General features: G+C 32.1%; 2 protein-coding genes across 3 annotated transcripts; one reads left to right on the plus strand and one right to left on the minus strand.

Moving 5' to 3' along the window:
- Window positions 1–4,891: 4,891 nt before the first annotated feature.
- LOC110629962 (protein RBL) lies at window positions 4,892–11,296 on the minus strand. 2 transcript variants are annotated; one of them, XM_021777201.2, is made up of 7 exons: window positions 11,001–11,296; window positions 10,317–10,357; window positions 9,501–10,209; window positions 9,311–9,409; window positions 6,487–7,574; window positions 6,094–6,352; window positions 4,892–5,165 (listed from the first exon to the last, which is right to left on the minus strand). In XM_021777201.2, exons 3-7 carry the CDS (start codon window positions 9,517–9,519, stop codon window positions 4,969–4,971), a joined length of 1,662 nt encoding a protein of 553 aa, XP_021632893.1. In that variant the 5' UTR covers window positions 9,520–10,209; window positions 10,317–10,357; window positions 11,001–11,296; the 3' UTR covers window positions 4,892–4,968. The 2 variants fall into 2 exon arrangements, with proteins under 2 accessions (XP_021632893.1, XP_021632892.1); XM_021777200.2 differs by having other exon boundaries at window positions 10,317–10,362; window positions 11,001–11,224.
- Window positions 11,297–16,597: 5,301 nt separating this feature from the next.
- Window positions 16,598–19,389, plus strand: LOC110630297 (UV-stimulated scaffold protein A homolog). Its single transcript, XM_021777719.2, has 2 exons — window positions 16,598–16,871; window positions 17,261–19,389. Exons 1-2 carry the CDS (start codon window positions 16,683–16,685, stop codon window positions 19,019–19,021), a joined length of 1,950 nt encoding a protein of 649 aa, XP_021633411.1. The 5' UTR covers window positions 16,598–16,682; the 3' UTR covers window positions 19,022–19,389.
- Window positions 19,390–22,622: the final 3,233 nt, after the last annotated feature.

The raw sequence follows: 22,622 nt of genomic DNA on the forward strand, positions 1-22,622 counted from the left end.
GTTGCCTTCTCCGAAAAGGATAAGGAGCATTCATGACAAGTCACAAGGCAAGTTATGCCATACCATAATTTGGGTATCGGTCCCACTAATTAAAGCCGTAAGGCGGGTTCCGCTAAGTCAGGTCATAAGACGGGTTCCGCTAGACTATAATTTGGGCATCAGTCCCACCAATTAAGGCTATAAGGTGGGTTCTGCCAGGCCAGGTCACAAGGCGGGTACCGCCAGACCACAATTTAGGCATCAGTCCCACTAATCAAGGCCACAAGGTGGGTTTTGCCAGGCCAGGTCACAAGGCAAATTTCACCAAGCCACAATTTGAGCGTCAGTCCCACTAATCAAGGCCATAAGGTGGGTTCTGCCATACCACAATCTGGGCGTCGGTCCCACTAATCAAGGCTACAAGGTGAGTTCTGCCAGGTCACAATCCGGGCATTGATTCCACTAAAGAGAGCATTCATACTAGGCCACAAGACGAGTTCCGCCAGGCCACAATCCGGGTGTTAGTCTCACAAAACAAAGCATCTTATGCTAGGTTACCGGGTGAGCAACTAACAAGCGAACCTATAGGTTCAAAGATTAAAGTTGATGGGGCGAATCTTATGATCCAGTCTCAAGATTCGCAACCGGGTGTAAGTACCATATTGTAAAATATCTCTAAAGCATTTCATGTTCAGAAAGGCAGGAGTCCACCGGGCCACATATCCAGGTATTGATCCTGTTTTGTAAAAATTCTCCAAATTATTTTATAACCGCTAGCCGGGTGTTAGGCCCTGGTAAGTGAACTAGCCTTGGCCTTTTTTTAGGTAAAAAATGGTGACCATTAGGTTCTTAGGTTGGTTGAACAGTAAACTCTTAGCAAATCGTTAAAGGATTATTTAAATTGTTAGTAGCAAATCGTTAAAGGATTATTTAAATTGTTAGTAGCGACGATTTGACGAGGGTACGAGACAAATAGAGAACATACAAACACCTAGTAGAAATAATGGCGAGATATACAAATATATATTTCGAAAGATCACAGGGGAAGAGGAAGGGCTTCATTTTCCTCCTCCCAAGCTTCTATTACATCAATATTTCCTATGTCTATTACATTATCAGCAAAGACCCAATCAGCAGGGTTTTCCTCAGCTTGTCCCTCGCCCTCTTGCTTGACCTCATCCTCCGAGAAGTTGGCGTCTATCTAGGTAAAGCCTTATAAAGGGAACCGTTTCTCCAGCTGCCCTTCTGGCCTGCCCTTCAAAATTAATCTTGCACAATCCAACCCACTTCAAGAGTCTTGGCACTAGAAACCATTAAAGAGGCTCACACCATGCCTAGCACAAAGCCCCTTCATAAGTTTAATATAGCTAGGCTGATTGTAGTTCTCAGTTAATACACAAAGTTGTACAGTATGCTTCTAGATCACAATGGCACTTTTATGAAGGTTCGCCTTCTGTTGCTCTTCGTAGACCATGATGGTATCCTCCGCATGGATCTGGTTATCCACAAAAGTGGGAATGGGGCTATCGAAGGAAGAGTCGGAGGCTGGACTTTTATTGATAGAAGAAGAAGAAGAAGAAAAGAAAATAAAGCACCCCTATTCATTTCTATAAAAGGGAAAGCAAACAGGAAATACCCTGGAACAAGAGTATAAAAATGGAAAAGGAGAGCGATTTTGAGTGCTAGCTCTCTACTTTTCCTATGAATTCTAAAGACTCTCAAAAAGGGTTTCTATCAAGAGTAGGCACAAGTTCTCATAACATACCCTTTTATACTTAAACCTTAGGGTTTCAGTATAATAGTATTTATTTATTTATTTAACTAATTAAATAAATAAATTACAATCACAGTGCAGAACTTTAATAAGCAAGTCATATAAATCTTAGACAATTTTAATTAAGTCCCTACTTAATTAATTAGATTAAAATCGTAATTCTTTCAAATTATAATTTTATCCCAATATCAATTTATCCCTAATTGATGAAACTTCTCGTTTTATTTTGTTATGCAATTCTTTATGTGTGTGATCCATTAGATTCCAAATATATTAGCAATAAATATAATTAACTAATTAATTAATTTGAAGATCAAGAATATTGTCTAGAAATATGTCAAGACTGACCAAATATTCAGAATGTTAAAAGTGGTTTCACCTAACCTTTCAGTGCATGGTTTGTCAATATAATTAATATCCCTTCATCACAAATGTCTCGATTTAACATTTTATGTATAGAACGTATTTGCAATGTTAAATCATATTAGTTCTCATTTAGTAGTCATTAATCTATTGAATGAAATTTTAAATCTCATTTGCTAATTTTATTGCATATTGCGCAAGGATTTCATAATCAATGTTAGTAGAGAACAAATGAGGCATTCTCTAATTTAACCTAAGGTGATGAATCCTATCTCAATCACATAAATACCTTCATACAGTTCCTAATATATCCAATTCATTCCCATTTGTTACTCATGAATCAAGCAACTTGTAAGATGAACCAAAACATAAAAATTCTTATATAAGATTATTTATTGATTTCAAGTTAAATGATCACTTACACAACCATCACTTACATAACCATCACTTGAGTAATCCATAGACACAGGTTATTTTTCATATAGATTTCTCAGGCGGGTCAATTCAGTGCACTTATTTATAAAATAAGCACCAATATATTAATTCTAGATATCTAGCATATCTCAATTTATAAGATCAATTGCGTCCTTTAAAAGGAAAGAACATAATATGTACTAATTTCAATAGTTCTAATTATTGTACAATCATGATAAGAATATCGACCAGGAACATTTAGAGATATTATTTAAATACAATTAGAATCTCACAATTATAATCACATTATAAATTTTTTTCTGAACAGTAATATAGTTTTATAGACTTTATCTTTATTCGAGATTCAATTAATTTAACACTAAAGATAAATAATAGTCTTTATTTAAAACTGAAACTTACATGAAATGAAATATTTGGCTACAACCAAATGATTGATTATAGTGCACATTACTAACACCCTCTTCTTCATACTCTTCGGTCTATGCAACTTTTATTCTCCATAATCTCTACTCCGACTCCACCATTGAGAGAAATCAAGAGAGGAGGGGAGCTTTTGCTATGGCTGAAATACAAAATATATGGTTATGGAGAGGAAATAAAGAGATTACAGAAATTAAGAGAGAAATCGAAAGAGGCAGATGGGAGGAAGAAGGGGCACTCTTTTTTCATTTCATAAGAGCACTGAGGTTAATTTTAGGAAAAATTATTATTTAGTTCCTATATTATGGGAAAATGCATTAATTAGTTCTTCTATTTTGAAAAATATATTAAAACGTACTTGACATTTTTAAAAGTTTACAAATTAATCTCTCTATTAATTTTAACTGTTAGGTATTGCAAAAAAGTCTGAAATTCTCCATATATGAAAGGACCAATTAGTAGGTTTTTTAAAAACCTAAAAGTCAACTAATAAATTTTTTAAAATCACACGGAGTAATAAAATATTTAATTGCTAAAATTAATGAAATGGCTAACTAATAAACTTTTTAAGAAGTCAAGATGTTTTAATGTATTTTCAAAATCGAGAGACCTACTAATGAGTTCATACATATACTATAGGAATTAAGTAGTAATTTTTTCTTAATTTTAAAATTTTAAAATATTCTCTTTTATTTGATTAAGAGATATTCCTATTGGCTAACAGAATTAATAATAAAAAAATTAATTAGTTATATTTTGAGAAAATGAGAGATATTTTAATTAGAATTAAGAATTATAAGAGTGACCAGTTAATTTCATTAAAATTTAAGAACTCTATAGTAATTTTTTCATAAATTAAATAATCCTATCTAAACTAACTATATAAAAAAAATTCCAAATTTTAAAACTGCAGTTATTATTTTATTTAAATTTAGATTTTAAAACATACAGTTATTATTTTTTTTCAATTACAAATAGCGATTATTGTTGGGGACTAATTTAACCCAACTTCACAGCAGCTTTTCTTTAACTTAACAAAATATGAAAGTGGATCAGGTAATCTCTTTTCGTTTTCTCCGAATTTGTAATTTTGTGGATATTCGAATGGGAACATGAAAATAATAAAAATAATAGGGAGAGTGTTTGAAAAAAAAAATCATCATTAAATATTAAAATAGCATATTATAAAAGAATAATATTTTCATTAAATATAAATAGAATTCTATTATATTTAAATAATTAAATTTTATTTTGACTTATATTAATTGCAGATAAATAAATTAACTAAAAATTAATTTGATTCTTAACTGCAAATATAGTATATTTAAATTAAAGTCTTATCTAAACTATTTATATAAAAAAATTTTAAAAACTCTAGTTATTATTTTATTTAATTTCGATTTTAAAAGGTACAGTTATTATTTTTTCAATTAAAAATATCAATGATCATAGGCCAGGCCTACCCATCAAAAACAGGTAAAAGATGAAAGAAGGAAACGAAAGGAGAGGAGACAGAGAGAGCCATTTAAACACCAAGTCAGCGAGTGCAATTTCAATTTCGACAAAGAAAGAAAAAAAAATAATAATAACAAAGGAGGTGCAATTTCAATAAACGTATGGATTCCATGGTTCCATATGTACTGCCAATAGACAGCAGAAACCCAGGGGAAAACGGAATCTGATTTTTGCAAAACATTCTTCTCCAACAGTTTTAGTTTTGTAATTATTGTTCAGGTTATATATGCAACTTTTTTTTTTCTTTTAGAATCTTAACTTATATTTTTCTTTGATATGCATTTACAAAATTTTAACTTTTGCTTTAGATTTAATTTTTAAATTTCAATTTAAATAATTTCGTATGAATGTGATAGAAAAATTTTTTTAATTTAAATATATCAAAAATAGTTGGTGATCTCAGTGTTGTAAATAATAAAAGATGTCATATTTTTCAGCAGAATAGATGATAAAAGTCTTCAAAAGTACAAAAACTCTAAATGCTACTCGTCAGAAACATCATCCCCATATACACCACCATTACTAATATCAAGGTCAACTACGTATTTATTTTTAAGTTTAGACAATCTACCAGAAGATTTCAATGGTTTCAAGGGCTTCCTCACCTTCTCAGCCTGCAACTCTAACCCCTTTTCTGAAGGTTTCCGTTTCCTCTTAATTCGGGTACCTCCTGTGTCCTCTGTCACAGTATTCATCACCACATGTTAGTTAGATAAGGACTCCTTTAGACACACAAATTGCAAAATCAGAACAATCAACAGTTCGTTCTAACATCGACTATCCTCGGGCATCGCCCAAGTCAACAAGTATTAGAGTGAATGAATATTAAGTGTTCGATTTTTAAGAAAATTCACTAGTCCATCAAAACTCTTTAGTCCTTTTGTCAAAGAAAAGGTTAGCCTACTTGTTTTAAACTTTGATCAAAGAGACTAAATAGTTTGAATATTTAAAATTAGAGGACTAAATAATGCCTATAATTAAAATTATATGATATTCATGGACTAAAAGAGTTAGATTTTACAAAATACAAGTACGTTTTGATTGAGAAATTTTGAAATATTAACGAAGTAGTGAATTTTTAAAAATCCAAGGACCTAATAGATGTTCATTCTCCCCAAGTATTTTATACAAACTGTTTCCTTGATAGTAATTATATACATAGAGTTGCAACAGCTTACAATTACAAAATCTAAAATTTAAAGATGCTTACAAATATCGAGACAACAAAGAATAAATGGACTAGCACCTGATCAGAATTTGGTTTAAACAAGTAGCAATAGGATTAGTTAAAATGTGTGAAAAGGGAAAACTAAACTTACTTCTCTCTCTCTCTCTCTCTCTCTCTCTCTCTCAATTTTTTTATTAAACAGATTTTCTTTGTTATTAGAGCCATACTAGTAAATTTTTACATGTCAAAAATTTGACTGGTACTTAAATCAAAATCTAGAAAATTGTGACTTCATCAAAACAAAACTAAAGTTGAATGATTTTGCAGATAAAAATTGAAGTCTAGTAATCATTTTGAAATTAGTACTAAGCTCAATGACAAAAGGCAAAATGACTGCAGCTTCAGGTGTAACATATGAATGTCACAGAAGTTAAATTACCTTCAAGTGGACTTGATGCATGATTCACTGCTACTCCATTTTGTCCAGCTCCTTCAGAAAGAGGTGATCCAGAATGATTACTGTCCATTAACTTGGAAGAGCTTCCAACACACTTGTCCTGTTGCTCAGGAACATCAGGACAGGGAATGGCTGGCAAGAAGCATAGTTCTTCCTGTGACATATCAGAATCACTGAAAGCATCTTTCTCCACAGTAACAATGTCAACTTCTTCATCATCATTAACATCTGATTCCTTCACCTGCAAGAATACAAATATTTCAGAATCACAGAAATGAACTTAATAACATCTGATTCCTTCACATGCAAGAATACAAATATTTCAAAATCAGACAGATGAACTTAACACCTGTCAAACAATGTACTTTCTTTCACCTTTTCAGTTTCAGGCATCAGATCAAATTCATCTTCTCGCTCCACATACTCTTCATTTTCCTCTAGCTCTTTGAAGTCTGGTGCAAATGCACTCCAGTTCTCAGTATAATCCTTAGCCCAAATATACACCAAACCAGTCAAGGAAACAGAGACTACAATGGGATGAACAGGATGCCATGCTAAATCAATTAATGCTTCTTTTGGCCCTTCAAGGATTTTTACAAGATGTCCAGCCCTATCCCATATGTAGATTTTGTGCTCTCCTTTGCTTGCAGAACCACCAATTACCCACTCACCATCACCACTGAAACACGGTGCCTTCCAGTGCATCTTGGTGATAGAATCTTGAAACTCTCGGAATAGTGCTAAGCACTTTGATCCAATAGTTTTCTTCTTTTCAACACCATCTGGCTCATTGATTGTCCTGTCCATCTCCTCCAAAGCAGAAAGGCCATCTTTCAAAGGCAGAAGATTTTCATAGATTCTGATAGTGCGATCATTCGAATTCGTCAGCAGATACTGTCCATTTCTGCTGAATACTATGTTCTTTATCACAGCACCACCAGGAATAGAAACCATTGCACGCACTTGAATAACTTTGTGGTCTATTATAAATATTTCCCCTTTGGAATTTCCCACATACACTAGATCTCCACACTTGTTGAAGCATGCAGCAGTTGGAGTGAAGGGGGGAGTTCCATCTGAAGATTTGCTGCGTGGTGGAGGGGCAAGTCCACTGCCCATATCAGGTACTGCAACTGGAAGCATAGTGGTGCTTCCTGTGTTTAAGTCAACAATCATCGGAGCAGATGAGAGTGGGCATGCCAAACAAAGAGATGGAGCAGTGGAACCTGGATGCAGGCGAGCTAGCAGTGGTGTTTGCTGCAGAATAGTACGTGAAATCTTCTCTCCATTTACAACATCCCAAAGTGTTAACGATTTATCAGCAGCAGAAACAAGGATTCTATGACCATACTTGGACCAGCAGATGCTTGTTATTGCAGCAACACAGTCCTTATCTCGAAGCTCCTTAGCAATTCCTCTAGTCTCGAAATCCCAGATAACGCAACTTCCATCAGAGCATCCAGCTGAAAAAGAATGAAATTGACAATAATGAACAAGAAAGAATTTAGAATACGTCCCTTCCAAACTGAAACTTTTCTAACTGTGATAAAAGGGGAAAACAACAAAAATGCGTACAAGTTTAAAGATCATGAAACAATACATGGCTTCTCTTCCAAATCATAAGCAAAAAATTTAAATCAAGATGAAAAGCAGGAACTAAAGGTATGAAGAATAATTGAAAAATGTAAAGAAAAGGGCTATAGTATTAGCAGGTGCAGTCCCGTTGACGACTCATTCAAACCTTGAGAAGCCAAAAAGGCAACAGCAATTGAGATCAAGCCTTACTAGTGAATACTTTAGCATAGGATAAACAAAAAGCTCTCTAGCTAGTTCACATTGACTACTCCAATACCATATTCTAATCAATTATTAGATACATAGTCAAAGATTTTACATTTCCTACCTTTGAAAATAAGGACCAATGCAATCAACAGATTTCTGGAGGACAAAGGCACAAGAAAATTGCAAGACAATAGGTAAACTAAATGAAACACCTTAATCATATAGAAAATGTAAAAATTAGAAGTACCAATAGAGAAGATTTTATATATATGAATGTATATATATATGTGTGTATATATATATATTATGAAGAAGAAGAAAGTTTTGACATGCCACCATATCAGCTAGCTATCAAGCATTCTAGCTAAGATTAGGATTAAGATGGTCGAGTTCATCATATCATGTTATGCTACTAAAACCCATAAGAACATCAATTAGGAAGCAGAAAAACATAAGAACATACTGTTCCATGCATTTATCTTTACCAAGTGTACCTTATGGATTGAATCATCTCCAAATATACATACAAAACAAAAGACCAAGAAACCAATTTCTACTAATCATGTTCAATTGGGAGACTCAATAACAAACATAAAAGACTGATAACCAGCGTTCCAACAAAATAACTGTAGATCAGAGAAAATTTCATAACTGTGATTCAAGAACAGCCATCATCAATTTAAGAACAGACCAAGCAAGTGTCATATCATTTGCATATACAAGTATATTGAAATGAACAACCATTTTCACAATGGAATGATTTTACTCATAATGTTCAATAAAAAATAAAATAAAATGGATGAATGCAAAACAACAATTTGCACATTGATTGCAGAGACATTATAAAAATCATAAATACAATTATACTTGGCAATAGAATATTGTGTCTCCCAAATACTACTTCCTAGAGCTCAGAGGGCAAACTATTCATGAAAAGGATAGTTCTAGCAAACAACCAAAGATTTCAATGCACTAATTTTGGAAACCCAAGTACTCAATCATATGAACATTTAGAATAGAGGATTTTTTTTTTCCTTCTAGCAAGAAAAGGAGGGAAGCAGATAACTAAATTTTAAGTGAGCAAACAGAATATCATACTCAATCTCATAAACACATGCATAGAATTACGGGGAGTCCACTGGCTTATGCAGTATTGGATGAAAAAATCAACGTATGGCTTGAAAGGAGTTAGCTAATATCTTCGAAAGTCAAATATGCAGTAAATAAATACTTTAATGAAGCTTAGTAGAAGGAAAATTGATTCTTGAGATTCCATTGTTAGAATCAACTAAAAAGAAACATCCCATCGATCGGCAGAACTTGGTAACACCATTCAAGACACCTTTTAAAGAGTATATGTAAACGAAAACAAAATGCAGATACACCAAGTTGGAAGAAAACAAAAATGAAAACATACCAGCGAGAAGAGTGCCACGGCGATTAAAGGCGATACATTTCATGACCCCATGCTCCAAATACTCCTCTATAACCTCTGGAAAATCTCCTTGCAGTGGATCTTAACACCAATATACAGCACATTACACAAATTACATGTAAACATTGACATATACAAACCACAGAGAGAGAGAGAGAGAGAGAGAGCAAACCGATTATCGAAGCGTTCATGGTCAGTCCTTGCTTTTCAGATTAATAAGAACTACACGTCGGTGAAGCAGCTACAATCGCTTTCTATTTCGGACAATTTGCCCTAATTATGAAAACAAGCCAAAAACACAGGCTTTGCCTCCTTTGACCTAACAGCATAGAACTAGACCACAGAGAGAGAGAGAGAGAGCAGTGTTATAAAGGAAGCGAGAAGTTGGTGGCGGTAAGGTGGAATTCGCTGGAGGCAAAAGCTGCGAAGTTGTGTTGTGGAGGGAGAGTACGAGAGCAATTAGGGATGGCAACGGGTAGGGTACCCGCAAAATTGAGGGTACCCAAATCCGAACCCGATTATATATAAAATTCCCGAACCCGTTCCAAATCCGTTTAGTATTTTAATTTTACTACCCGTACCCGTTCCAAATCCGTTTAGTATTTTAATTTTACTACCCGTACCCGTTCCAAATCCGTTTAACAATACCCGCATAATACCCGAACCCAACCGAACCCGATTTTTTTACTTCAATTCAATGACAGTGAGAAAAATTCTGCTAATTCTGCACGAGTTGGGATAACAGGAACTAGAAAGTTCCCAAATGGTGAATCAAAAATTCTAAAATTTGCCGTGCAGCCCTCTTGTTGTGCCTGTGCAACTGCAAAATTTTTTGCTTGTTGGATCCTGTAATCTACTCCATGAGTCTCGGGTGCTGCAACCTACATATTAGTGACATGAATAATGCATAAAATTATATAAGATAGCTATGAAGCTACTGCTTCCAGTAGAAAACAAAAGAGAACATATTTAACATCAAATTACTCACTGATGTTGCATCTACGGGTTTCTTTGCTGCAGGTGAAGAGCCTGTCCTGCAATAACAGAGAGGGTTCAAAACTTCAAATCCTATCACTATTTCAAATATGGATCACAAATTCTCATTTACTGAGTCCTTGGATGAAATGTTGGTGGGATGTACTGTAGAATGATTCATTTGTCGAGACATATCAGGAAGAAACAAAATGTTATGAAGTCTCAAACACTGAGCTACTCGAACAAAAAGGAAAGCAAATATGGACTTTGTCATTGCTGGGGTTAGAAGCTCCAAATCAAATCATAACTAATGAATTTAGACCTCCTAAGTTAAGAAAGTCTATGTATTCAGATTGAATCATTCATCCACAAGCCCAAATCAAAGTAATTGAAAATTTTCTGAACCATAAACCAACCCTAACAAAATCTTCCATGGATGAAAAGCAATTGGTTAATCAACAGAGAATTCTTTTTCAGCTCCAGATCAAAATAATAGGAATTGGGAGAAGCATCAAATTAGTTGCAACTATTAATTTCAACGAAATGAATCATAAATCAGCCTAATTAGATGAAGATACACATAGACACATCACCAATTTCCACAACTCTATATTAAAACCCAGTTCACAGAGCATTCAAAAGCAGAGAGTATTAAAAGAAAAGAGAAATCATAAATCTGAATAACCAGGAGACATACCTGCGACGCGGTTGGTGGCTCGAGTTTCCTCCTCTCGGGTTCAGGTGCCGACTGGGCTGCCGGCAGTGAAGTGGGGGAGAGAGTCGATCGGGAATTATGGGAAGGGAAGCGGGGGACAGAGGCGCCGACGGACGGAGAGAGGGAAGTGTATAAAGTAAAATGAAGAAAGGAGTTAGGGTTAGTTTTGTAAGTATAGTTAACCGGGTATCCGATTCCTAACTCCAAACACTATCCGAATCCATGGTAAAAAATTTTTAAATCCGAATCCGTCCAAATTTCAGTTGTAAAAATCTAAATTCGTGCTAATAAGATTTGGACGGATTAAGTATCCGTGAAAACTCGCCCACTTGCCGTCCTAAGAGCAATGCCCAGGTTCTGTTTTTACCTTTTTTTTTTAATTCTTTTTTTTCTATCGTTTTTCGGTCATAGAGATGTAGCAAGATTACCTCGTCTGAATACTAAGATTGACTTTATTTTGCCATATCAAAATTAGAATATAAGGTCATATCATATGCGTTTGTAAGGTCTTGTCCCTTCACAAAGATATAATTTTTTTATGAAATTGAGTTGTTCTACATAAATGATTTGTTTTAGTTTCCAACGTGTAAGTAGATTAACTCTCATTTTAAATTTTATACTGTATGAGCAGTATATACTTTGAGAATTTATTTGTATATATTTATTTGTTAAAATAATATAGAACATCGTAACGGAGCTTAAAATAGATTTTTATATTTATAATTATATTTTTTTCTCAAAAATAAACATAATTAATTGGTCAATAAATATAAATAAATCTAATAATGCTTAATAATCTTTTACATTTTATGATTATCTTAATTTTAATTTAATTTATTTTTAAAAAATATCACTTCAAATCATTTATAATTCTTTGGCAATAATATAAAAAAATAATAATTAAATTAAATTAAATCTCGTTTATAAGTGTATATGGTAAATATTACTTATAACTTTCAAGATTTCACATAATATCAAATCAAGTAGAGATTAAACTTGTATTATCGTTATTGAACACTTATATATTGCATGTGTGGCATGAATAACATACCACACTATTATGCCATAAAAATACACTATTATGCCATTTTTTTATGGAGCATATGTTTTTATATCATTCAATATTGTGCACATGATAATTCAGACAACTGACTTTGAGTTCGCATGTCTACTCCAAATTATATACAACAGAATTCTCGCCTGACATTAAGATATACTATTTCATTTAATCATATATGATTAAATTAATTTTTGAAGACAATATTAATGTTATAAACTTTGAACTCTCCGTATTATCACTCTTAATAATAAATTTATAATTATATCATTTTCATTATTCACTTAGATAATAAAAGTGATTGCCTGTGTGAAAAAATTTTTTTTATCTAATATACTTCTTAAATATTAATACATATTTTGAAATATATATAAAGATACGTATATGAATTATAAAATAATCTAGGCACAAATAACATTATCTTTAATAATGTTGTTTATATGAATATCTATACAAATCCAATGACTTAACATGTCTATTATGAACAATATTCGTAATAGGCTTTATACAAGAATTTGTAGCCATATCGCATATATATCAATATGCTTTGTTTCTTCATAGCACTTGAGATTCTTAATATAAGTTATTGAATCAAGACAGTAATAATAGATCAATACTAATTTAATAGTATTGGTTCAATTGCTTCATTATATACATTCAATTGTACTATGAATCATACTTAGCTACTAAGCTATTTGTAGAGCTGTAGATAATGCTAAAATGAGAAATCATCTATTCTTAATAGTTTTTCATACTATTGATAAAATCAACTATTTTCTAAACTTGGTTTGATATCATCGATTTCCATCTCATATTTAATTCTTTTAATTATTAATCAATCTTTCCTTCACAGGATATGTTCAGCTTATTATATTCTTATGGAGTAACTATAACTCTTCCCCTTCAATCTTATAGCAACAATGGGGAATGCACCAACGACTTATTCATCACGATTGAGATTGATAATTTGATTTATCAATGTTATAATTACTCCCACTAGAACTAACAATATCAAATGGATTCACTATAGGTTATATTTGAATGTCAATATAAACTAATTCATTATTATTTGAAAATACTCCAACCGGAAAAGAATTAATTTCAGTTTCTTATAATAAAAGTAATCTAGTTCAAAATTTCATATTAGAGATAAATCTTAACCTATCTCACTTTCTTTAGAAAATTCATTCTCTAAGAATGTAACATCTCATGATTCAAATTCCATTAACATACTATTATTTTATTCGCTAATAAAAATGTATCTTTTTGAATGTCGTAATATCTTATAAAAAATACACTTTCTTTTCTTTGATATATCTCCACATTTATGAGAATGATTGTAAACAAAAACAACATACCTCTAAGGTTTTTAAAAATCTTAATTGAATTTTATATTAGCTCATAAATCATATGAACTTATGGTAACTGACTTGAAAAGTACTTGATTAAGCACAAATTGCAATGATAAATAATGCATTTGTTTGCACCTTATTTTTATGGATGACAGAATGAATTAACGATAATAAAGTTTTAGCTCCTATCCATTTATCCCAGGAGTCTCTTACCCATCCAATACACATCAAACTTTTATTTTGATATATAAATATAAACTAAAAAGATATAATACAACAAACCTAAATTTATATACATATTCATTCTATATAATAATTGAATATATTAGTACTAATTTCATATTAAATTTAGAATTGAAAATTCACAAAGTTCCCAATTATCATCTAAGGTTATAATAGGTAATAAGCTTAATATAATTAATTATGTAAAGGAATAATAATTTTAAATTACTTAAATTCAAGATTAAACATCAATAATTATTTAATATTGCTCAACTTAAAATAAACATGATTTAAAACTTTGAATAAATCATTACAAGATTTAATGAAATCAAAATATAGGTTTAGATGCAGCTCATAGTCAATTTTACATAATCGTATATTACCAAACTTTGTCTCTTAGTATCCTTTATAAACAATTCAACATGATGACTTACAGTTTTTCTTGCTATCTAATAAAATAATTTAGGTCATTTCTTAGTAACCAAAACCAAAGTAGATTAATCAAATTACGATAATTTTCGATCAGTATAAATTACTATTATAAAGTGCATAGCATCAATAAAATCAACACATACTTGGTCATATTTTTTGTATCACATACAAAAATTAAATGCCAATTAAATTATTTATTTACATAAAATAAATTATTTAAAGGCAATTTAGTGGCTCAAAATTTAAAATAAGTTAATAAAATTCGGAGAATTTATATAATTTTTTTACAATTAAAAAAATGATTTATTTTCATAAAAAATAAATAACATAAAAATATTAAGTGCCAAAATTTTATTTAAAGTCAAAAAAAATTTAAAAATTTTTTCATCAAAATAAATTTAATAACCGTGTCATGTGCTCTCATACAACTCTGGTGTATATAGGTGAGGATATGTATTTAAACATATATAGCACTCATGTAAGAATTAACGTATAATTTTAATTAAAAAATTTTAGGTGAAATGATAAAATTTTTCGTTATGAAAAGATATAATTTTTCGATTTGAAAAAATATCTCTTTTCAATTGAAAATATATATTTTTTCGATTAAAATATTTGTCTTTTTAGTTGGAAAAATATGTCTATTAATTTAAAAGAATATATACTTTTAATGAAATAATACATTTTTTTGGATAAAACAACACAATATTTCAAGTTTGTCCTTGATACGAATGACTCATATACAATCTTTTTATTGCCGAATGACTTTGACAAAATTTCGGTAAGAAAATTTTTTACTATGGCCATTTTTTAAGAGTTTTGAAACTTTTTTCTTAAATTTAGAGAGTTATATATCTCTCGTTAAAAAATTTATTATTTATACTCTTTAATAACACAAAGGATATGAAAAAATATTAAAGTCTAAAATAACATATATAATAACATTATCAAAATATGAGATTTTTATTAAAAAATGTTATGAAAAAATTTTAATTCAACGTATATGATAATCTGAGATCCAGCAAATAGGGTTTACAAATGGTTCTGTAAGCTTGAGAAAAACTTAGTCCTAGGAGAGCATGCCCCTCCCCTTTTATCCTTTTCCTTTATCTGCCAGTGACGTGTAACGGTTTTAATGCCATTGGGCCACCTGTCTCTGCCATACTGATACGGACATACGAGAATATAAGATATTCTGTCCCATGCGTAACGGCCATTTAATTCTCCTTTGGTACGCATGCGGATGGGCCCACCAGGTGGAGGGGAGGGCCACCTTCCTTCTTCCGGGCTGGGCTGGACTGGGAGATGAGATTAAGGCTGAACCTAGAGGGCGTCTAATCATTGGACCGAAAAAGGCAGGACCGGCCTGATTGAGAGATCTAAAAGGAGTCCGGTCTCCAGGATGAGCGGGCTGGACCTGGTTCGTTTGGGGAGGCTTAGAAGTCTTTAGATCATGGACTGTTACTATCGGCCCGGCCTTGTAACGGGATAGAGAAATTTAGCGGTCATCAGTATATATTATAATATATAAAATATATATAAAAAACTAAGAAATAAAAATTAGGTCTTTGATGTATATAAAACTTGATTTATGTCAATGTATAATATTCGAAAACTATTATTTATATCAATAGTCTCTAATATAATTTTCATATGTATTTAAACAAAACTATGTTAAAAATTTTATAATATAAATATGTATCTTATTTATAAAATTAAAATGTTCAATACATTTATTCTATAAAATTTTTACAGATCAAATACGAAAATTCTTTTCTTTTGTAAACTGATTTAACTATTTTTATACGAGTGAGTTCTAAACTTTATAATATATATAGAGTTTCAGGATTATATCAAAAGAATATGAGTTTTCATAATAATTTAAGAATATATCTCTTTATAAAAATATATCTTTTTATGAAATTGAATTCATCCACCTTTAGAAAATGCTTTCATAATATATTATTTTGAATTTTAATAAGATAATATTAATAATTATTTTATGATTAAAATATTTATAATATAATTTTAAAAATTTCAACTAATATATGTAAGATATTATTTTTCAAACAGTGATGGAAACTTTTTTTTAAAAAAAAAAATCTAAACCACCATAGCCCATAGGTTTGAGCCGTTTCGCATTTGAAGTAGACTTTACCGGTTTAGATTGGTTTGTGAGACCAAAACTCTATGGTCTTAATTTTCAGTTTAATTTTAATTGAGTTTCAGTTTGATTTTAGATGGATTATAATTGGAATTATTTCAACTTTTGGATTTTTCGTTTTAAAAATCCGTTTTTTTTTCCCTAGCATCAAGCTAATTTGAGTCTGATTTAAATCTGATGATTTCTATTTGATTTTAATTTTAAATCAAATCGGTTCAGTTTTTATTTTCAATCAACCCTTGAGCGGGTCGATTCTGAAGTGGTAATAACGTAAATTTGTTAAATGAAGAGGGTACGAAGTTACTGATAAGTCATACTCGTAGCTACCAACCGAACCTTATCGGCAAATAATCAACGAAATTAGAGAAAGATATATATAAGCGCGAAGTCTTTTAAAAAGGTTCCTGATTTAATTTCTCCATTTTCTGTCTGATTCAATGGAAACTGTAGGAGATTCAGGGAAAGGGAAGGTCAGGGTGTTGATAGAGAAGGCCACCAATTCGACGGCGGCAGAGGTCGACCCGCGCCTCCTCAAGGCCATCAAATCGGTCGTCCGATATTCTGATTCGGAGCTAAGACTGGCCGCACAAACCCTAATGGATCACATGAAACGCGACCACTCTCAGGTACTTTGTCTTCTTATCTTCACTGTTGTTTTAATTTATTTAATTGTAGGAAAATTTAATTAATAGTTTCGGGATTTTGTGGCAAGATTCAATCCATTCTGCGTAACCCATTAAGCGAAACATATTTATCCAGCTCCAGGTTAGACATGAGATTTCCTTTTGTTACATTCCTTTTCGGGGTTTGGGATGAGGATTGGCAAACAGAAAGTAACTGCTTTAGTTTGTTAAGCTACCGTAAGTTGTTGCTTGTAATGTTGCAATTGAATGAAAATTTATGTAATGTAATCCAATGAAGTAAAATTTTATATCTTGCAGAATTTTTATTTGATTACATTGACTTACATCCTATAAAACATGCACTAAGTGCTTGGTTGTGATGGTTTTTGCAGGTCAGGTATCTGACACTTCTCATAATTGATCAACTTTTCATGCGATCAAAACTTTTTAGGACCCTTCTTGTTGAAAACTTGGATCAGCTGTTGAGTTTAAGTGTTGGCTTCAGAAGAAATCTGCCACTTCCTGCTCCACCAGCGGTAGCATCTGTTCTGCGTTCAAAGGCAATTGAGTTTTTAGAGAAGTGGAATGATTCATTCGGGATTCATTACAGGCAGATCCGGTTAGGTTTTGACTATCTTAAACATACACTTCGGTTCCAGTTTCCTAATATCCAGGCAAATGCTGCTCGGATTCAGCAGGAAAGAAGGGAAAGAGAGATGAGATCAAAAGAGATTCTACAGAACAAGTTTGCAACACTGAAGGGAAATTTATCTTCAATAAAGGAAGAGGTACAGTCAACATTAGATGAGATTGGGGAGTGTTTAAAAATTGTTCATACTGAAAAGGAAACTATACCTCTTGGTCCTTTAGATGATGAAGATTTTGAAGAGTTCCGCTCTTCAGAATTACGGCAGATCCGTCTTGATTCATTGAGAGAAGGAGAAAAGATTCATGAGAACAGTGAGAATAAAGTAGTTTTTGATGCATTGAGGGAGCTGTACAAGCTTCTAGTAACGAAGCACCTGGTTTCAGTTCAAGAGTGGATCTCTGTTCTTATAAGGGTTGAAGTATCAGATAATAGATCTAGAGATTCAATGCTGAAGGAATTCATTGATATGCAGAATCGTCTCCAAACTGTTAAGAAGAAATGTATAGAATTAGGTTATGCTCTTCCAGATACTACAAAACGTGAGAAGAATGAGGAAGAAGATTTTTGGGAGGAGGGTAAAATTGAATCATTTGAACATGAGAGCTCTAATGCCCTCAATAAGCTAAATGATAATACCTCGGTGGCTTCAACTTCTGGAGAGGTGAAAAATAAATCTCCTGAAAGCAGTAAAGGGAAAGCAAATTGTAATCAATCACAGAGTTGTGAACATGGAGGAGCTGATTCCAGCTCACTTAGAAGTAAGCTCTTAGCTGAAGCTCCAGTTATAAATTGGGGAACGTTCTTGAATAATTGGGGTTCAGATCAGGTTTTTCTTGCCAACCAGAGGGGCTTAGAGCTTGAAAGTCACTGGGGTAGGGTAGACTATGATGCAGTTATTCCAGCTGAAAAAATTGCAGAGCTGAACATTCGTAGAACTATATATGAAGAAGAGCAAGTAGAAATACAACCATGCCGTGCCCCATTACACAAAGGTGGACTTTGTCAGAGGAGAGATTTGAGAGCTTGCCCTTTCCATGGACCCATCATACCCCGAGATGATGAAGGAAATCCTATCAATAAGAGCACTTCAACAAGTGACACAATTCTTGATTCTGATTTATTAGAGCAATTAGCAAAACAAGCTGTAAAGAATGTTCGGGATCGAGATACTGAGGATGCTAAGAAAAGAAAATTGGATAAGCAATCACAGAAGCGAGCAAAGCTTGCAAAGATTCGGGAACATAATGAAGCAGTTCTGAGAGATGCTGCATTAGCATCGACCTCAAATTCAGCATTTGTTGGGGAGGAGGTGATGGCAACCACTGGGGGAAGGTCAGCCTTAAACAAAAAGGAAAGCCTTGCGTCAATGCTGCATAAGAAAGAATCAGCGAAAGATAGGTTAGCACAGAGACTTTTGAATACCCGTACAAGGGATGCGACAATAAGGCAGCTGACACTGGGTGAGGATACAAATTACAGAGAAGCTTTCCCCAATCAATGGTAGATGGACGCCTTTTTTGGTTTTCTGACATCCATAAAGGACTGAACTTCTGCACATGCCTATGCTGCTAATTGAACAGTTTCAGTTTGAAGGTAAATAATGATTGCATATCGATCTCGTAGATGATTGTATTCGTTCAAATAGTTGGCTTTGAATATTTTTGAAGTCGAGATATCTACTTAGTGCATTGTGAAGGATTTTCAGTGGGAGAAAGATTGGGATCGGTTTGTTGTCAAATTCTCTTATGAGGTTTTTTTCTTTTCTCCCTGAAATATTTTTGTAACATATTTAACCACTGGACACAAATAAAGTATTGGATCATTGTAAATAAATAAAATCTTTAGGGTCAGAGACAGAACTAGTTATGAATATTGATGTCTGTTAGAATTGATGAGATACTCCTTAAATTAAAAAGAAAATTACTCTTTAATTTAAGGATTATCTACTTAATTTAAGAGTATACCTTTCTGAATTTATGGATCTATATTTTGGTTCCCATTATAAATATGCACTATGGATTATGTAATAGTGATGGAAATCGAGTAAAGATATATCTCTTTTATTTATTTTTCTTCTCTTCCATTCTTTTCATTCTTTTTTTTTCTTTTTCTTATAATAAAAACTTAACATGGTATCAAAGCCATTTAAATTTTTGGGTCTCGTTTTTTTTATTATTATTTTTTTCTGTTCTTCACAGTTTGGAGTCCCAGCTCATTTTTTCTTTCCTTCTCAAAGTTCTGGACATTCATCTCCTTCAGAGAATTTTGGGGGATTCTCTGTAAATTAAGAAAAAAATTACTCGGATTAAGTATCTCATTGCTTTAAGTGATACATCTTCCTAAATTTAAGGATCTGTATTTTGATATCCATTATAGTGTATGCACTATGTGTTATGTACATAGTGATGGAAATTGAGTAAAGATGTAGCTGTTCTAGTTACTTTCCTTCTCTTCCATTGTTTTTTCCTTACCTTCTTTCTTTTTTCTTATAATAAAAACTTAACAATTTCCATTGTCAGTAACCTCAACTTGCAGAAAATTTTGCAGCAGAAAAGGTTGAGGTTGAAGAGTTCTTATAAATGCTTCTTATGGTATCCTATATGATCCTACTTGATCTTATATCCTTGTCTTTCTTCTTCTTTAAGCAGAGGGTTGATATTCAATTTTATCACCACCAATTAGAAAAGTTGATGACGGTACTTCACCCTGATTTGCTTGTACCAACATATGGAACTTGTATCTTTGTTTGCTTCATAAAAAGTGATCCCAAACTTTAGTCCCAATATTGCTTTTACAATAAACTTTTAGCACATTTTGAGGCTTTTTTGTAAATTTTTTTTTTGGTATTTACAAAATCTTTTCATTTTTATCACTTGAAAACTTAGATTTTTTTTTTTTCTGTTATAGAAAAAAAAACCTTGTGCCACCTCTCATTTAAAGAGAGATATGGTAGATATCATAGTTAAAACAACTGGGATACTTGTTATTCATAATTCACTATGGTTTCGCTTCAATTCCGAAAGAGGAAGGTGGGTATATAAGATCCTTCTCTCCGAGATGATATTCTCGCTTCCTGATCAATAGGTTCTGTTATCTCGTCTGTGGCTTGTGTCCAACAATCTCCTTATTGCTTAATAAATTGCCACATAATATTGCCTTCGAAGAAATCCAATTTAAGGATTCTCCCTTTTTGTGTACAAGTTTCTGGCCTATCACCTAACAGAGTTGCTACACAAAATAGTCAAATAATCGAAAATTCTTGAGTCAATTTATAAAGTTGGACAATAAACACATGAATAAACTAGAAAATGCTTACCTGATGAGAATAAGAACTAAGGCCCCTATTGACGGACCTCCCTTCATCACTGGTTTTCACTCTAAAAGGTCTGATGGATCAATTTAATGGGTTTCCATCAAATACGAACTTTTCAAATGTGTGCTTTAATTGCAGAACCTTGGAACATTTCAATTTCAATTGTCCTTCACCTTCTACAAAATCGACACTAGATTCCCCTTAGAGAAGAACAACTTTTGGGCCATAGATGAGGGTATCATCACCTAAGAAACAACAACATATCAGTGCGGTTTCCTTCCTAGACACTTCAACTAAAGGTATTCAGGTCTCTTCCTCTCTAGTAGATCAAAATCCTCTTCCTCGAAGTATGATGATTTTAAAAGCAACACCAACTCCAACTTATCACCTCCAAGCTCCTTCTACTAGTGAGTTTATCGCGAGGGTTTCGCAGCTGCCGATGAGCCATCGAAAAACACCTAATCAAACCATCACTAATGAAGGCCATATCCATTGCTCAAAACATTGAATGCCTAACACTTGGAAAGGAAAGGAACAAAATCCTCAATAACAAAGAACCACTAGACTACCTTACTTTTTTCAGTTTAAACCGAAAAAATCAATCGAACCGAATTAATTTAAAAATTCAGTTCGGTTTTTATTTATTTTAATTCGGTTTGAAATTTTCAATTATTTCAGTTCGGTTCGATTTTGATCAGAAAAAACTGAAAAAATCAAATCAAACCAATTAGTGATAATAGTATATTATTTTCAATAATATAGAGATCACATCATATTAAAGTTAAAATATTTTAATAAAATTTTAAAATACTAAAAATAAACTGTAAAAAATAAAAAATTTATTAAAAATTTAAACCGATCAAACCAAACTGAATCGAACTGGATCAGACCGATTCGATTTGATTTGATTTTTGATAAAAATCAGTTCGATTTGATTTTCATAAATATTAAAATTTTAATTTTTGATTTATTCGGTTCGATTTAATTTTGAACCGAACCGACCAAATACTCACCCCTACTTGTACCTCATTATTTTCTTTCAGGCCTTACTCATATAACTATTAGAGATATATGCCCGAGAGTAATATTTTGTATCATATTTTTATAATAAAAACATTCCATTTTACAATTAAATAATTTCTTTTATTTTATATTAAATATTGTTTAATTAATAATTAGACAATTTCATTAGCTTTTTATTAGATATTCTATTCTTAAGAGTTAAGAATAAGTGTGACAGAATATTCTTGCACAAATAACTATAAATTTATTTACATTTATACGATGTTTCATTGGTCGTGATTTATCCAGTTTAGACTATCACCTCTATCTATTTTTGTTGATTAGCATAGAGATGCAAATGAGAGTAGAATGACGGTGAATCACATGCCAATTGACTGAGATGTTTAGATAGACATGTAGGTGTTTATAGTGATAAGTGATCTGAACTATTAACATTTAGATAAGGAACACATAAGAATTTATTCTTGTCATTATTCGTTTATCTAAATCATGATAGTGCATATAATCCTTAAGGTCGAGAAAATACTTATTTCATATATAGGTGATTTAAGCTTAATATCGCTTACATAATTATACTATATATAGATATATGGTGAATGTTGCCCCAAGTTAGTTATATATATTTATAAAGTGTTAGGCAAAACAAGATGGATAAATAAACAGAATTTTATAATTGAAATTAATTATTCTTAATACCCAAAGTTTCTAGACAGAACAACGTGACTTTATAGAAAAAAGAATTTTCTATTGTAAGTCCAATTAAACACGA

The sequence above is a fragment of the Manihot esculenta genome, chromosome 13 (genome assembly GCF_001659605.2).
Source record: "Manihot esculenta cultivar AM560-2 chromosome 13, M.esculenta_v8, whole genome shotgun sequence".
NCBI lineage: Eukaryota > Viridiplantae > Streptophyta > Magnoliopsida > Malpighiales > Euphorbiaceae > Manihot > Manihot esculenta.

Excerpts from the sequence above, each read along its gene's own strand:
- LOC110629962 (XM_021777201.2), bottom strand. Across the intron at positions 7,575-9,310 it reads CCGTGGCACTCTTCTCGCTG|CTGGATGCTCTGATGGAAGT; the intron begins GTATGTTTTCAT and ends ATTCTTTTTCAG. Across the intron at positions 5,166-6,093 it reads TGCATCAAGTCCACTTGAAG|AGGACACAGGAGGTACCCGA; the intron begins GTAATTTAACTT and ends ATACTGTGACAG.
- LOC110630297 (XM_021777719.2), top strand. The coding sequence starts at position 16,683 with ATGGAAACTGTAGGAGATTCAGGGAAAGGGAAGGTCAGGGTGTTGATA. Across the intron at positions 16,872-17,260 it reads TGAAACGCGACCACTCTCAG|GTCAGGTATCTGACACTTCT; the intron begins GTACTTTGTCTT and ends TGGTTTTTGCAG.